Source organism: Quercus lobata, chromosome 9 (assembly GCF_001633185.2).
Source record: "Quercus lobata isolate SW786 chromosome 9, ValleyOak3.0 Primary Assembly, whole genome shotgun sequence".
Taxonomy (NCBI): Eukaryota; Viridiplantae; Streptophyta; class Magnoliopsida; order Fagales; family Fagaceae; genus Quercus; species Quercus lobata.
In genome coordinates, this window is record NC_044912.1 from 6171821 (window position 1) to 6188678 (window position 16858).

A 16858-nucleotide genomic window follows, 5' to 3' on the forward strand; every position below is an offset into this window, starting at 1 on the left:
CAACCATTTATTTTAAAATAGGAGTTTAATAGTAATATTGTCATAAAATAATTCTATTCCATTCCCTCTATGTTACTCCCAAACAAGATTACTTACATTCTATTCATTTTCATTCATTTATTTTAAAATATCCAATCAAGGTTACTTAATTCCATTCCATTCCATTCTTTTCCATTCCTTTCTTTTACTTAAATATATTCCATTTCATTCATTTCCATTCCCTTATAATCATTTCATTCTCTTATGAACTCTTAAACGAAGCCTTAAAGCTTAGTTATTCCAAATTTGCAATTACAAATCCCACAATAAACAGTACTCCTTTAGTCTTCTTCTCCCTCCCAAAATCCATATGTGAAAAAGCTTGAGCGCCAAAACAAATTGCAGCTACTGGAGTATTGGAACTACAATGTGAAAATGAAAAACTCACTCCTGAAAACACCATCCCACACCAAAAAATAAAAACCCAACCTTGAAAAACATTATCTCTCCACCAAAAAACCAAAACTCATTGCTCCCCAAAACCTGCAAAAACCATTGTTCGTATCAGCTCCATCTATTGTGGAAAAAAAAAATTTCTCTTCCAAATCTCAGAGTTGATCACCATCTACCATCCAAGGAGGTGAATTTTCATTCCGCTTTTCCTAGTATTTTCTCTAGATTTCTTTGTTAGTCTTTGATTCTTTGTTTTCCCATGTATTATTGCTCTCATTCAGTAAAAATTATTGTGCATTTCTGTTAGTTCACTATGTATTGTTGTGCTATTAGTTTACTTTGTTAATTGTTTGTTGTATTCTCAACTAAATTGTTGCGGGGAGGTTCCTTGTTTTACGATCCTCCACTGCTTTATATTCTCTCCTTGTACTCTATTTTGTTTCAATGAAATCTAAATTGAACTATCAACAAAAAATGCAATCTTGAAGTTGTGAATTTGGTGCCTGTAATAATTGGGTTTTCCATTTTTCTATTGCATTTGGGATGAGATTTTTTTTTTCTTTTGTAATAATGGCCAAAGGCTATAGACAATAAAAGTAATCCATCACTTGCTTTGCAAAAATAAATGTGAATAACACATTTATATGAAGCACAAAATTTTTGAAAGGATAAATTATAATATTTAGAATTATTAATTTTATTATGATTAAGTGACTTTTTATTTTGATAATGTGTTATGAATTATATTGTTAGGCATGGCAGATGAAACATCAAATGTTTTCTTACATGTTAAATTAAACAAAGATAATATTGAGAATGATATGGTGGAGGGGGATTCAAATGAAGATATCGAGAATGATATGGTGGAGGTGGAGGTGGAGGGGGAGTCGAATGAAGATAATATTGAGAATGAAATAGTGGAGTTGAATGAAATGGTAGAAACAAAAGGTGTGGAAAACAAAGCAGAAGACCCTAAGTTGGGAATGATGTTTAATTCCATTGTTGGTGCTATGATATATTATAAAAGATATGCTAAAGAAAAAGGTTTTGGGGTGGTGAGATATGTGACCATTGCTTGTAGTTATGCTGGAAAGCTAAGGATTAGATTAAATCGTCCTGGAATTAAAAGGACTAGATCTACTAAAAAGGGGATGATGGGGTGGTGAGGTATGAGACCATTGCTTGTAGTTATGCTGGAAAGCCAATGATTAGATTAAATCGTCCTGGAATTAAAAGGATTAGGTGTTCGTTTGGATACAGCTGAAAACTGAAAACTGAAACTGAAAACTGAAAAACACTGTAGTAAAATAATTTTTAAATGTCTGAATAATACCGTGAGACCAATTTTTAATGAAAAAGTTGCTGAAAAGTGAAATTTGTGGGTCTGTGAACAGTGCACGATGTGCACTGATTGGCTAAAAAAGAGTAAGAAAAGTCAAACTTTGCGGCTACTATTCATGAACAGTGCATGAACAGTAGCCGTAAGTCTCACAAAAAAAAAAAAAAAAAAATGCCAGACGCAGACGCTGGGTTTTTCAGCCCAATCCAAACGTAACCTAGATCTACTAAAAAGGGGGATGATGGGGTGGTGAGGTATGCGACCATTGCTTATAGTTATGTTGGAAAGCCAAGGATTATATTAAATCATCCTGGAATTAAAAGGACTAGATCTACCAATCTAGTTAAATTGAAACCTCAAACAAAAACAAATTGCAAAGCTCAACTTAGTTGGTTCTATGCCCAAATGGAAAGTGGATACTTAGATCTGTGGTACTTGACCACAACCATGGATTGAGTCCTAGTAAGACTAGATTTTACAAATGCAATAGAATAATAGAATCAAATGTGAAAAAAAAAGGGTTGAATTAAACAACAAAGTTGGTATTAGAATGAACAAGAGTTTTAATTCATTTGTGGTTGCAGCAAGGGGACATGAGAATTTGTCTTTTCTAGAAAAGGATTGTAGAAATCACATGGAAAAAGTCAGACGTTCACATCTTAGGCAAGGAGATGCTAGTAAAATGCACCATTACTTTTTGAAAATGCAAGCTGAAAATTCTAAATTCTTTTACGCAATGGATTTTGATAACAATGGTCGGTTAATGAATGTATTTTGGGCTGATACAAGGAGTAGGGCAACATTCAAAAAGTTTAGTGATGTAGTTACATTTGACACTACATATATGATTAACAAATATGAAATGCCATTTGCTCCATTTGTTGGGGTGAACCATCATGGGCAATCAACATTGCTAGGATGTGGATTGATCTTAAGAGAAGATACAAATTCATTTATATGGCTATTTAAATCTTGGCTTGCATGTATGTCTAAATGTCCTCCCAATGCAATTATTATGGATCAAGCCAAAGCCATGAAAAAAGTGATAGAGATTGTTTTCCCTAATGCACGACATCGATGGTGCTTGTGGCATATCATGCATAAGTTGCCTGACAAATTTAAAGGGTTCAAAGACCATGAATCAATAAAATTTTGTATGAAAAATATTGTTCATGATTCATTGACAAAAGAAAATTTTGAAGAAAGTTAGGGTAGATTCATTAAAAAATATCAACTTGAAAACAATGAACGATTACTTGGGTTGTATGATAAGTGACATCGTTGGGTGCCTGCCTTTATGAAAGATATGTTTTGGGCAGGAATGTCAACAATGCAGCAAAGTGAAAGCATGAATGCTTTCTTTGATAAATACATTAATAAGAAAACTACTTTAAAACAATTTGTTGAACAATATGAGAATGCTTTGGCAGCAAAGGTGCATAATGAAACTATTGAAGATTTTAATTCTTTCAATTCATGCATTTCCTGTAGAACTATTTATGATAGGATAAACAATTTCAGAGTGCTTACACTCAAAGAAAATTTCCAAATTTCCAAAATGAGATAATTGGAAGTATTTGTTGCAGTTTGTCTTCATGTAGAAAAGATGACAACTTTTCAGAGTATGAAGTATGTGAAGATGTATCACGTGGAGAGGGTCAGCGGAGTGTAATTTTTCATGTGTATTTTAATGAGGATAACAGTGAAGTTAATTGCAAATGCAGGTTGTTTGAGTTCAAGGGGATAGTATGCAGGCATCAAATATTGGTGTTTATTCATAGGAAGATTTATCGAATACCAGACAAGTACATCTTAAATAGATGGAATAAAAACGTCAAAAGGAGGAATACTAAAGTTTGAATAAGTTATGACACCATTATGAAAACTTCATAAATGACCAACACTCTACCAAGCGACCAGATTGTTTCGGAACGAGTTACAATTTCAGTAACATTACAGAAACAGGGGAACAGAAAACCAATTTAAGGATGGCACAATGAGATCAAACATAAGATAAATGAGTCATATCACACCAAAAAACAGAGTTCACTCCATGCAAGGGAGAACCCAATGAAGAGGACAACAAAAATAAAATCATTCTAAATAAAACTTTCACAACAAAATTGTAGATCAATTACACATACAATTACTCCTCTACGATGGTTCCCCTCTCACTGACATAAATTCCGTCAAGGAATTTCCGGATATCCTTGTTCTTCACGTGACACTTCTGCAAAACCGACAAGAGATTAGGTCAGCAAGTGCAGCTAACATATGACTGAAATGATTGTGCATTTTTTTTTTTTGGACAAAGAAACGGACCTGGTTTATCAAGGCAGCAGATCGAGAGACCAGTTCGATGTCGTTCCCATCCAGTACAAGCTCATCCTTGACCTTTTCAGATCGGAGAATTGTGACCCCATCAAGCATATCCACCTTCCTTACCTAAAACCCAACAAACACAAAAATCAACCATGTCAATTAACTTGTCAAAGTTTAGCATCAACGAATCCAGGCCTTAGCCTTTAGCAACAATGCAAAAAATTAACAAGTAGCACCATGAAACGCTTAAGGGGCTGCACTATTACAAACTACAAAGCGCTCGTCACATTCGGAAAGTGAACATATGATATCAAAGTACTACATGAGAGTGACTACTATTGACACCACCAAACGATAACCATTAACATGTAGAACCATAAAAGGCTTTAGGGCTGCACTATTACAAAGGCTAGTCAAATTCAGATAGTACACAAACAATAAAAGGCTTTAGGGCTGCACTATTACAAAGGCTAGTCAAATTCAGATAGTAAACAAACAATAGGAACTGCAAATATAGCCCAAAACAGAGTCTTTGTAATATCCTACCATTTCAGTTTTGCATTATTAGATATAAAAGTACTGTATGAGAGTGACTACTATTGACACCACCAAATGATAAGGCTAAGAATTAACATGTAGAGCCATAAAAGGGTTTAAGGGGCTGCACATTCAGAAATTCAACAAACAATAGGAACTGAAATTATAGCCCATAACAGAGTACTCTGTAGTATCCTAATATTTCAGTTTTGCATATTAGATATAAAATAACTACATGAGAGTGACTACTATTAACACCACCAAATGATAAGTATTAACAAGTTTAAACTTCCTAAAACAATAAAACCAGAATCGATTACTACAACAAACATACATAACCCATATTCCAATTTTATCCCATTTCCCATAGCTAACACTCAAAAATGCAGTAAACAAAAAACGACCCAGATGCAAAAACTGCAAAACAAGGAGAACCCAATTGAAAAAAAGAGAGAAAAGAGAAATGGGTTACCTTTTTTTCTCCAAGAAAGTTCCTGATCTCGATGGACTTGCTGGTGTTGGTGATACTGGCATTGATGGGGAAATGAGCATAAACGAACCTCATCTTGTAACGGTAGCCCTTGGTGACACCGGTGATGAGATTCTCGACGTGGCTGAGCGCGGTGCGGATGGCGGCGGAGGTCTTCCTGGAGCCGAACCAAGCGTCGATCTTCAGCTTTCGGTTCCCAGTTTCCTCGTCAGTAATGAGATCGAAATCCAAGTTCAAGTGCTTGAAATTTCTGACGAGCTTGCCACGTGGGCCTTCCACCTCGATGACCTTAGCGTTCACCTTAATCTTGACCCCATCTGGGATGTCCATGGTCTCCGATGACAAGATGGTCTTCATTTTTCTTGCTCTTGTTTGTCTCTAGCTGCGGCACTGAGAAAGAAGAATGGTGGAGGAGGCAGCCAAAAACCCTAAACGGTATGTTTATATATTTATGTAGAGAGAGAAAAAGTGAACCTAAACCCTTTCGGCCTTTATTCATTATCTATGGGCTAAAGCTACTTGGGTTGGTAGTTCTAAAAATTAGCCCAAAACAACTTGACCCGTATGAATTTCATTAGATTTGTTTTTTTTTTTTAATGAATAATTATCATGGTATATAGAGAAAAAAAATAGTCATTTTTTCATGCCTAATTATAATAAAAAATAATAATAATAATTTTTTTCCACGCATGCTCAAAGGTTCTTTCTCATTTGGAGTTTATGTTAAAATTTTTCATTCATTTAAATTAGATTTTTTTGCATTTGTCTAGTGGTGCTAAACATTTCTCTTTTCTTGTTTTAACTGCTTATCTTTTCTCGTCACAGCCACAGGGTTTAATTTGGTTTGACGATATTGGCCCTGGCCACGTTAAAATATTAGTTTCCAGTTTTGCCCATTCGATCCATTACTCCAGTTGCAAGTTTTTTTTTGTGTGTGTGTGTGTGGAGAATTTGGAGGGGATGGGAGAGAGTTTCTATTATAATAATAATAATAATAATAATAATAAATTGTCAAATTTGTACTTATGATGTCAATTTATGTATATTTTTTTAATTGAACAAAAATTTATATTTCAAATAGCATTGAAATGAGTAGTTTGTGTGGGTGTGTGGTACTAGACTACTAGGTATCATCACACTCCTAGATATATTTGTGAATGAGAAATGCATAAATATTGTTAGACAAACACACAAACCTTGAATTGGGATGAAGAGAAAGTTTTGACATTAAATCAACCAAAAAAAAAAAAAAAAAGCCTTAAGGCACGTGGATAGCACTTGTGTAAGAAATTGCTCATGTCATATTTTACTCGTACCCATATCCATCATTCCTAGTCTGCAAAATAAATTGGAATGACTGAAACTCTGTATCTTTTTGAATCAGACTCAATGAACACGGTTGAAATCTATGATTAACAAAATGGCACTTTTCATTTTAAAAAAATAAAAATAAATGAATTATTTGTTTATTTATCAAGTCTGTTTAAGTAGACCGTAAGGGACCATTGCTAGGATGGACCACGCAATACTATATCACAGATGGCAACTCTGGAAAATTATTTTACAAAAGGTGAAAAACTCACCAATGATAAGTTTTTTTTTTTTTGGCTTGCAAGAACTAAATTAATGCACAAAACCATTCCAAGCGATTAACGGTTTAAATAATTAAAAACACCAAATTTGAGCACATCAGCCTTTTGACTTGTTGCTGATTCGAATTGTTTTGAATCATACCCAAACAGCACAGAACCAAAATCCCCCAACACTGAACTAACATCAAGACAAGACACTACGCCAAGCAATGGCCATTTTACACAATTTGGTGATTTATCATTTTTGATTGTAACAACAAACATACCTCTATGTGTGCGTGAGCATCACTAATGCCACCATTATGAAAACTTTGTAAATGACTTGTCTAGCAAGCAACCAGGGAAGGGAGAAAACCAATTTACAGAAACAGGGGAAGCAGAAAACCAATTTAACAATGGCACAATGAGATCAACTTAAGAAAAGTGAGTCATATATATCACACCAAAAATAGTGTCACTCCATGCAAGGGAGAACCCAATGAGAAGGACAATAAAAAGAATTTAGATTGGCCAAGTATCTAGGGTATTTCACTGAGTCTGAATGGACCTTGCTTAGGCTAAGAATTCAAACATTACTGCACCCTGAAACTCTTGCCTATATTTGGATGCCCCATATTAATTGTTCATCAGGTAAAAGGACACAAGTCTTGAGCAGAAAACCTTTTTAATAGAAGCATGGCAGAAAAACATTAATAATAGCATTCTATCTTTTATAAAAAAGAAAAGAAAAGAAAAAGTAATGGTTCAATCCAGGGCTCGCATAATTACAATATCATTTGGATAGTATTGTATTTTATGTTTAAATTTATAACAACTGTTCAAATTTTTTTATATATTGAGAATGCTATTTTGCAAAAGCACTACAATTAGTATATTACTGACATTATCTTATGTTATTCTAATCATATTTATGTATTTAAGCTAATGAATTTTTCTGTACATTGCATGAGTTAGCAATTAGTTGTTAAAATAAAATTAACATTAAAGGTCTATTTGGATACCACTTATTAATAAAAATTGAAAACTGAAAACTGAAACACTGTAACAAAATAATTTTTAAATGTGTGAATAGTGTCGTGGGACCCATTTTTAATAAAAGTTTTATTGAAAAAAGGGGTATGTGGGTTCCATGAATAGTGCACAAGATCCATGCGCAAAACGCTGGACATTTGCGCTATCCAAACGTTCACTAATTTTTTATATCATAATAATTAGCTAGAAGGTTGTCGAAATAATTTGTCCCAATTTTATTTTTTACCAATTATTTTCAAGGAAAGTACCGAAATAAAATGGATTAAAGTGAAAACAAACGGACGCCATTTTCAACGACAAAAAGTTATCATCCTCCTATTCACAACCATTAGGAAAACATCATTAAAAAGAATCCTCATTTATTTATCTTGATAATAAAAGAATTTGGCTTATCAAAAAAAAAGAAAAAAAAGAATGCACTTTGTTGTAGTGATATAACATGTCAGACATTCAATTCTGGTTTTCTTTTTTCAAAGAAAAAAAAAAAAGGGTGGTGGTTAAGCTTGGTACGTATGTGATTGTTGTGACTGCATTTCAAGAATATGCCTGGATTTCAATTTTCAAAAGTTTATCCTAACTTTAGATGTAATCCATTGAGTTTTGGTTTTAGATAACATTAAGTTGACAACATACTACATACCAACGTAAAGGACCCGCAAGCTCTCCAGTCTTCACCTGCATCATGGAAAATAGACTTCAGTTCAGCTTGAGCTTATGGTCAGCTTTGTTTATATTGCAAATCTGATTTAATGAAATTAAATCTGATTGTTAATGCTTTGATTACTCTCAACTTACACTATTTTTAATTCATTTTATGCCAAAAAGAATAGAAGAAAAAATAATAATAAAGAAAGTGATAGATTTGGTTGGTCTTCCTAGCTTATTATTCATGGAAAAAACTTAAATATAGTTTTTCAATGTGCTTAAATTGAAACATATGTCAGTAATCTATATTAACCATTACAGTATAAAATGTACTATTTTTTTAAGAAAAATTAAATTAAATTCACTTATATATTTGAATTTAATTAAGAAAATGTATTGCATCTAACTAAGGAATTATATCTAAGTTTTATTGATTATTTATTTTTTAACGATTTTTTTTTCTTTTTCTTAATATTCTTTAACCACTTCTGTCTTTACTACTTTTCAACTCACATGATGACCAAGACAAATTTGGAGTAGGCGATCTCATCACCGAAACTCAAACAAGGCACTTGCATTATACGTAAGCTATCCTTAATGGCTTAATGTAAAAGCCACTCTAAATTTTATTACAACAAGTTAACAAATTGACATAACAATCAATGTAATTGATGAATTTCAATAACAGAATAAACAAAAACATTTTTGTTGTTGTTGTTTTGTGAGACATGAATTTATAAAGGTTATATAGTAAAATTTGTATTATCCTCACTCTCTCTAGCATTACTTGCTTCGAAAAAATCCATTGATTTTTTTTTTTTTTTTTAACAATAAAGAAACAGTTAAAACTTTCAAGTTCAAAACTCCTATATTCTAAAAGGGGCTACACACTCCAATTTATGCCAATAATTAAATCTCTTGAACTGGATTTAATTAATAATTTAAAAAAATATGTGCAGTATGAACCATGTCATTTTCAGGATCAAATATTATTTAGTTTACAATTTGGTATTCAAGACGGAAATCAGGTTATATATATAAAGATATTTAACGGTGCTCTTATGTGTTGTACGACAGCATGGAAAATTGAAGCACATGACAAAGATTAGGCTAATTACTTGTTATGGTGTACAAGAGAGTTCCAACCCCTTGGACATGCAGACAATTTTATTCTTCTTCTCATGATAAAAACACATAATATCTCATAATAAATTTCTTGAGCACAATTTTCACGTATTTCATCTAATCCAGGAACAACAAATTCCAATCTGATTTTCTATAGAGACTTTTATCACCAAGAAAAAAGTTGTTAAACTCGTGTCTTTATCTTCAAACTTGAATTCCAAGAAATTATGACTTAGTCTTATCGATATCTTTTTATCCATGTATAATCTTTCTATTCACGTAAACAAGACCCAGTAAAAATTGTTGATTAACGAGGCATTACAAGCCAAGGGCCAACACAACACATGTAACAGATTTTAAAGTAAGTTTTATCACTGAGAGGGCCGGTATTAGTTCCGTCAAAAAGTGAACATGCAAACCGATAAGAAAAGGTTTTGGTGCTGCTGCTGTAGCGTAATTATCTGTTAATTTGTTTTATGTGTCTGAGTGTATGATAGCCTGTAGATTTTATGTCTTAATTTGAATGGATGAATTTTTCAGTTTTAAATTTGAAGATTTATTTTGTTAATTTCTGTAACTACTGTGGCGGCTGTCGATCCAAGCTAGATCAGGTTCATGTTCATCTACAATTTAATTATAATAGTGTTGCTCACAAATTACGTGAGTCAGCAAGGGATGACCAAAGCTAGCTTGGGATACAGCATGTGAGCTGAAAATGAATATATTCAATTTATGTAACAGTGCCTATTTTTTTGGTAGGCATTTTTCATTTAACTATAGTTGAGCTTCAGCCAACCTTAAATAAACTGTAACTTAATACATCATGCAAAATTTCCCCCTTTTTTAAATTTAGCAAATAGTGGTTTTACTGCATAAATTAATAGACAAATTGACAAATGAGGAAGAGGTATTAAAGCCAACATTATTTTTATATCCCAAATCCTCCAAATTAAAAAAGAGTTACATATATAAGCAATCTTTTATTCTAGTTATGATTGCACGGGGATAAACAAAATGACTAGTGCCTCAAGGCACTTACAAACATTTTTTTTTTCTAATAATTGTGATCTCCAAATTCTTTCTGAAGCTCTTCAACCACATTTTTGTCGAGTTGGAATGCCTTGGTGAGAACATCAGGATTAATGGGAGGATTGGATCCAAATACAGCATCTGCTATTGTGATTACGCCTGCATTTTGGCTGCTTAAACCAGAAATGGCAATTGCTTTAGTTTTTCCCACATTTAATTGGAAGTGAATGAGACCAACTGGAAAGACAAACACATCCCCCTTATTTAGAGTTTTGGTGAAGAGGCGATTTTCTGTGTTGGATGTTACAAAACCAACAAAGAGAGTACCCTCCACGACTACTAGAATTTCAGTGCCGAGAGGGTGAGTATGGGGAGGATTTTCTCCATATGGTGCAAAGTCAATTCGAGCCAAGGATATGCCAAGAGTATTAAGGCCTGGTAACGTGTCTACGTTCACGGTAGTGACGTTTGACCCAACTTTATTATCTGTGTTCCCAGCATTGTTCAATCCCTCAAAGAAGAAATCTTCAGCTTTGACCAGCTTTGGATCCTTGCAAAACTTTCCATTAACGAATACTGCATAAAGGAATTTTTGTTACGGACACTTTAAAAAGAATGCTCAAGAATTCAATGCAGAAAATAGTAAGGCCAGGTAGCTAATAATATTTCTTCCATTAATATTCCGGTTAGTGTAGATTCTTCACATGACAAAAATAATGCAAAAACCTGAAAAAGAAAAAGAAAAGTTATGTACCGGCTGATTTGGAGTCCGAGTAGTCCTTAAGTGCAACACAAAAGTCCTGCAGGGGAGCGGGGTCAGAGGCAGAGGCAAGAGAGAATGCCAAAGCGAAGAGGGCAACAGTTACAATGTAAGCTTTCCTCATATTTCAGGCTTACTCTATCTTCGGTTCTATATATTTTTGCTTCGGGTGAGGGATGAGAAATGTTGCATGGAAAGCATGTCTATTTATAGATAAGACACATTGAAGAGGTCAATGGTTTTCCATAAGTGAATGATATATAGATTTGTTCAGTCTTTCATTATTACCAATTTTCTTTTTGATTGCCAAATTATTCTTTAACTACTTCCCCGTGCCTTAAATTTTCAACATAAGACCAGATCAACGATATAATATTACAATTCTATGTTACTACGGCACAACCAATCTTAACAACTGTGTACTAAACCTGTTTTTTGTTCTTACAATGTACTTCATCGCTCATCTTTTTCCACAATTGATCTAGCTCTGAACTAATTGAACACACCATGTCTCGTATACGATGTGTCTGTAATATTGCAAGGGTTTGTTAATAACTTGATACTTTGGTGGAAGTTTCTATGTGACTTTTGTTTGCCTAAATTAAATAGAATGGTTGATAATTACTATTGTAGGACCAATAATTAGATGGATTCAAAGCTTCTAGTGTATTAGCCTATTAGGTAACTGCCATCAACGTCCATATGGAAATAGACTTTGTCAATGGGAAGCACCTTAACCTTTCAAATGTGTTAGGTCCATATTTTTATGTTGGAAAAACATGAACAACAGTAACAACTTAGAACCCAGTTTTTCTAGTTTAGTGTATAAAGATTGGTATTGCAACAAAAAGACAACTAAACTTTTTTATGTTGTTGCAACTATACCTCATCTTTGCAAATCTTTATTGATTTGGAGCAAAAAGAGGTACATTGCAGATGGAGTTATGGGGGTCATGCTAGTACAGTGTCAAAGTCTATTTACAAAATTGGCAAAGGAAAAAAAATAAGGGGTACTATTTGCTACATTAGCAGAGTTTATGTTCTAAAATAAAAACACAAGGGCATAAGGGCATTTAACACAAAATGTTGCTACATTAGCAGAGTTTATGTTCTAAAATAAAAGGGCAAGGGCATTTAACAAAAAATGTTTTGTGATTTATCATTACTGATCGTTAAGACAAACATACCTATATATATATATATATATATATAAATATAAAATGTTTTTCTTTTGTAAATCTAAATATGCATATATAAAAACTTATAAAGGTTCAAAATGCAAGTGCTCTGCGGAACTTGTTTTGTCACGCCCCAAACAGAAACGGGTCCAAAGCATGAAAGACCGAGCCTTCAAGAAGTATTGTAGTGATTTTTTTTTTTTTTTTCATTTGATAAAATAAATAAATATATTGATCTCTCCACAATAGAAGTCAGGGTTCTATGACTCTTTTACAAGCAATACAAACTACAAATCATGTGTCTCCAAATACACTTAACAATCTAACGGTCCAAATACAATAAACACAAAGTTACGATCCTCTCTAAGGTATGCAACCTCAACAGAAAATCTAGGCCTACCACACCCAAAGCTAACGGACATCAAGTATCCAACCTCTAATAGAATTAATTTTGCAAGATTAAGTCATCAACCATTAATGGCCCAAGTCTCCCAATTTAATATGGATTTTACTAATGTGTGCCCTAAGGGTACACAATAGTAAACCAATTTTGGAAAAAAGTTTATTGAAAATTGAAAAAGTTTTGATAACTTTTTCAATTCTCAATAAAAATTTTCCAAAAATGGATTTGTTAATGTGTGCCCTAAGGGCACACATTAATCAGACCCATTTAATATAGCACTCCAATCACCACCAATAAATTAAGCTCCATGCCTGACGTGTAGCTAATTTATCTGAAAAATTGTTGGAGATTGGGATGAGCTAAAACCCAGTAAATAGCATAATTAATGGGGTGGGGGAAATGCAAGTTTCATGATAATGATCATTTTACAAAACATGCTATAATTTGGACATTTTCATTTAATTTATGCAAAATCAATTTCATTGACAACACAACAAGAACGATAAGAATAATATAGCATCAAGCTTTCCAAAATAACTATGAAACTACATTTTATTCACTGTGAGCCATAAAAATATCCAGTACCATTTCATAAACTAAAAACCTCACCCAAGGTGTCACAAAGACAGAAATGTCACTAAGACATCATACTGCCACAGACAGGTTGGAACCCAAACACACTAGCATGATATATACCTCTTTTGGTATGTGGTCTATTGGCACTGCCTAGCCTCACCCACACTCTTAAGGATTTACCTATCCCCCCCATGGGCAGCAAGGGATTTACCTAGCCTCAACCACACCCTCAAGGATTTACTTTTATTCATTTATTTTGATAATAAAAGAATTTGGCTTATAAAAAATGTTAGGATATATGTGATTCATTGTTAGGAACATATGTTAATATAAAATTGGCTAATCCTTTGATAAAACGCATTTTACTTGTAATTGGGTAGATTTAGGATGTGTTTAATGCTTCAAGGAACAAAGTTTCAAGTTCAAGTGTTAAAGCCATGCAAGTCTGTTCAAGAAACAAGTGAAGAAATGTTGGATTTTAAAACTCGATAACTAGTATCTATCGAGGTTTAAAAAGTTGTTTAAACCCCGATGCTCAACAGCTGCTCACTAGATAGGTTATCTGTCGAGGTTTATGAAATTCAGTTTTCCAGAGCTGATTTCACTCCAATTCGTGAATAGATGTTTGGGCTTTCTTTTCACATAACCCTAAACATATATAAGGATTGTTTTAAGGGCTGTCACAGTAGATGCAAGTCAATGCAAAAGTTTTTCACAAGCATATTGTGAACCGGAGACATATGCCTTAGTTTATCTTTCTCTTCAAGAAGCTGTTGTGTTTGTACATTGTAGGGTTTTGTAACCAAGGAGCTTTGTAATCTTCATCGTGTTGATGAATTGAAGAACTTTGCAGCTAACATCTTTCTTGAAAGTTCAAAAACGTGTAAAAACACTTTTGAACGTTTAGACCCCCAAATTACAACTTAACCAATTCAAGCAATATGTCAAACAACTAGTGTGCGGAATCTTAACATATGCTATAATATGAAATAGGTTAAAAACTATCTAAGCCATAACAAAATAAAACCACAGCAGATAATAAAAAGGCAAAGATAGAGAGGAAGGAAGATGCAAACACAAAGACAACACGCGATGTGTTATCGAAGAGGAAACCGAAGCCCTCGGCGTAAAACCTCTCCGCCGCCCTCCAAGCGGTAAACAATCCACTAGAAAATACAGTTGGGATACAAGGACAGCAATAGACCCTCCAAGCCTAATCTACCCAGTGCACCTAAGCCCTCCAAGCTTCTTGCTCCAACGAGGTTGCGCCGAACCTTTTTCTTTTCTAGCTTCCCGGATTCCGCTACTAGACCGTAGCATCAACCAATGAAGATTGGTTCCTTCCTAACTGCTTCCCAGAAATCCAAACAACAGTCTCACAATGATGATGATGGTGAGAATCTGGTTTGGTATAATGCCTCTCAAGGATTTGACAATGGAGAGGAAGAGAGTTGAAGAATTTGAAGAGACTCTAAGGTAGAGATTGTGGGTGAAACAATCTGGTTTTTCTTTAGGGTTTCTCTCTCAAAATTCTCTCTGGAAACTCTTTTTCAATCGTGGGTAATAGGGGTATTTATACTAGAGTGGGAGAGGAATATGAAACGTCAGGTTTTACAAAACAGGGGTGGCTCGCGGCTTGACCTCGCGGTTTGACTAAGTCGCAAGATCCAGTCGCAAGATAACCGTATGGCCAGTTGTCCTGTTTTGTTCTGTAGTGCTCCAGCTAGCATGACTGTTCATCTTCCAGCATGCTTGGCACGTGTGCTGCTTCTGGCGGCTTGCAGCCGCGAGTCACCCGCGAGTCCCAGCCGCGAGTCTTTGTTTTCTTGCACACTCTTGAGCAAACTTCACTCTATCTCACTCACTACCCTTACATCAAACCCACCTAAATACAGGGTTACTAAATGCTGAATTACAAGCAAATTTGGCACGGAATAAAGCCAATTAGATGGTTGAATAAATTCAACCTTACAATCTCCCCCTTTGGCTATTCCGTGACAAAACCCTGAAACAGACTCTAGACTTAACATGTGAGTTGGGAACAGTTGAACAAAACTCACTCACACCTAACTCTAGAAGCTGTGAAGCACTTGAATCATATGAACATAATACTCCTGAAACACAACAATACACCATGATCATTGTAAGCAGAAAATCATAGAATGCATATGAAACATGCAATATGTGGTCAAGCAAAGATGGAGTTAAGAACCAAACCATAGCTTGATCAACCAAGTGAACAGCACAAGGTAGTGATCACAGTGCTCATTCACACTTGGAATGAACACAAAGACATACAAGTTAACAAGCACAAGGCAAGACACTTGTATGTACAATACTCAACCAATGCATAACACACAAGGTATATGCATCTAGGAACAATCCTACAAGGGCACAAAAGTGACAGTACATAAATCAAAATGCAGAACATTTAGATTAAAGTACTGATTTTAACATAGCATAAAGGCTGCACTAAGCAAGGTACAAACCATAAAGCCTACAAACTATGCATAAAACATAAACCCTAAAAGCTTACAAAAGCACATGGGTACAAATACAAAACATCCTGAATAACATCATCAAAATATATTAAAGTTTAAACCAAGAGTGTAAGTAAAGAGTTAGAAACAGCTATACACCAAAACACAGTGTATCAAACCCATAAAAACATTAAATAGTACTCAAAACATAAACATATATAAACAAAGTTTTAGAGTTTGACAACTCCCCCTCAACACATTACTCCCCCTTAAGAGCTGCTTTTCTGCTTCTCAATCAATCATCAATGTCATTATCAACAGAAACATCTCCCCCTTTTTGACAGGAATGGCCAAAGGGTCAGTGTTCAGGCTGAGTGGTGAAGCTGTCAAGTTTTGCAGACAAAACATCAATCTGATCCTGCATAGCTCTCATCCTCTCAGAGTGCTCAGTCTGGACTTCTCTGATCCCATCAAGTCTTTCCAGAATGATTTGGAAAGCATCTGGAGGTGTATCTGAAGAAGTTGATGCTTTGGGTCTTTTGCCACTCCTTCTGGGTGTTGAGGTTGATGCATGCCCTGCTGCCTCTGCTTCAGTCTCCATTGGGACACCTTCTCCTTCATCACCTTCATCTTCTTCTCCTGGAAGCTTAACACTTATCCTTTTGCAGGTAAGCTTGTTAATTGCAGAAGGTGTGGACATGGGACTGATATCTTGTGGGATAGGAACACCCTTCCTTCTAAAAATCCTCATTAGCAAACTGGGAAAGATCAATTTTGGCTTAGAGGTTGTTCTTGTCTCATCCACAATGGTGTCATATATGTGGGAACTTATGTCTATGAAGTTCTTTTCTTTGAGATCCATCAGAAAGATTGCTCTAGCACAATTGATTGTAGTCAACTTCTTAATGGGATAGAGGT

At 34.5% G+C, this 16858-nt stretch overlaps 2 protein-coding genes across 2 annotated transcripts; both read right to left on the reverse strand.

The window, feature by feature from the left end:
• Positions 1-3657: 3657 nt before the first annotated feature.
• Positions 3658-5554, reverse strand: LOC115958990 (60S ribosomal protein L9-like). The gene is made up of 3 exons (XM_031077272.1): positions 5103-5554; positions 4094-4216; positions 3658-4001 (listed from the first exon to the last, which is right to left on the reverse strand). The coding sequence occupies exons 1-3, from the start codon at positions 5475-5477 to the stop codon at positions 3918-3920; spliced, it is 582 nt and encodes a 193-aa protein (XP_030933132.1). The 5' UTR covers positions 5478-5554; the 3' UTR covers positions 3658-3917.
• A 4870-nt stretch (positions 5555-10424) lies between these two features.
• LOC115960940 (germin-like protein subfamily 1 member 14) lies at positions 10425-11467 on the reverse strand. Its single transcript, XM_031079978.1, has 2 exons — positions 11298-11467; positions 10425-11119 (listed from the first exon to the last, which is right to left on the reverse strand). The coding sequence occupies exons 1-2, from the start codon at positions 11425-11427 to the stop codon at positions 10569-10571; spliced, it is 681 nt and encodes a 226-aa protein (XP_030935838.1). The 5' UTR covers positions 11428-11467; the 3' UTR covers positions 10425-10568.
• Between the last annotated feature and the right edge of the window lie 5391 nt (positions 11468-16858).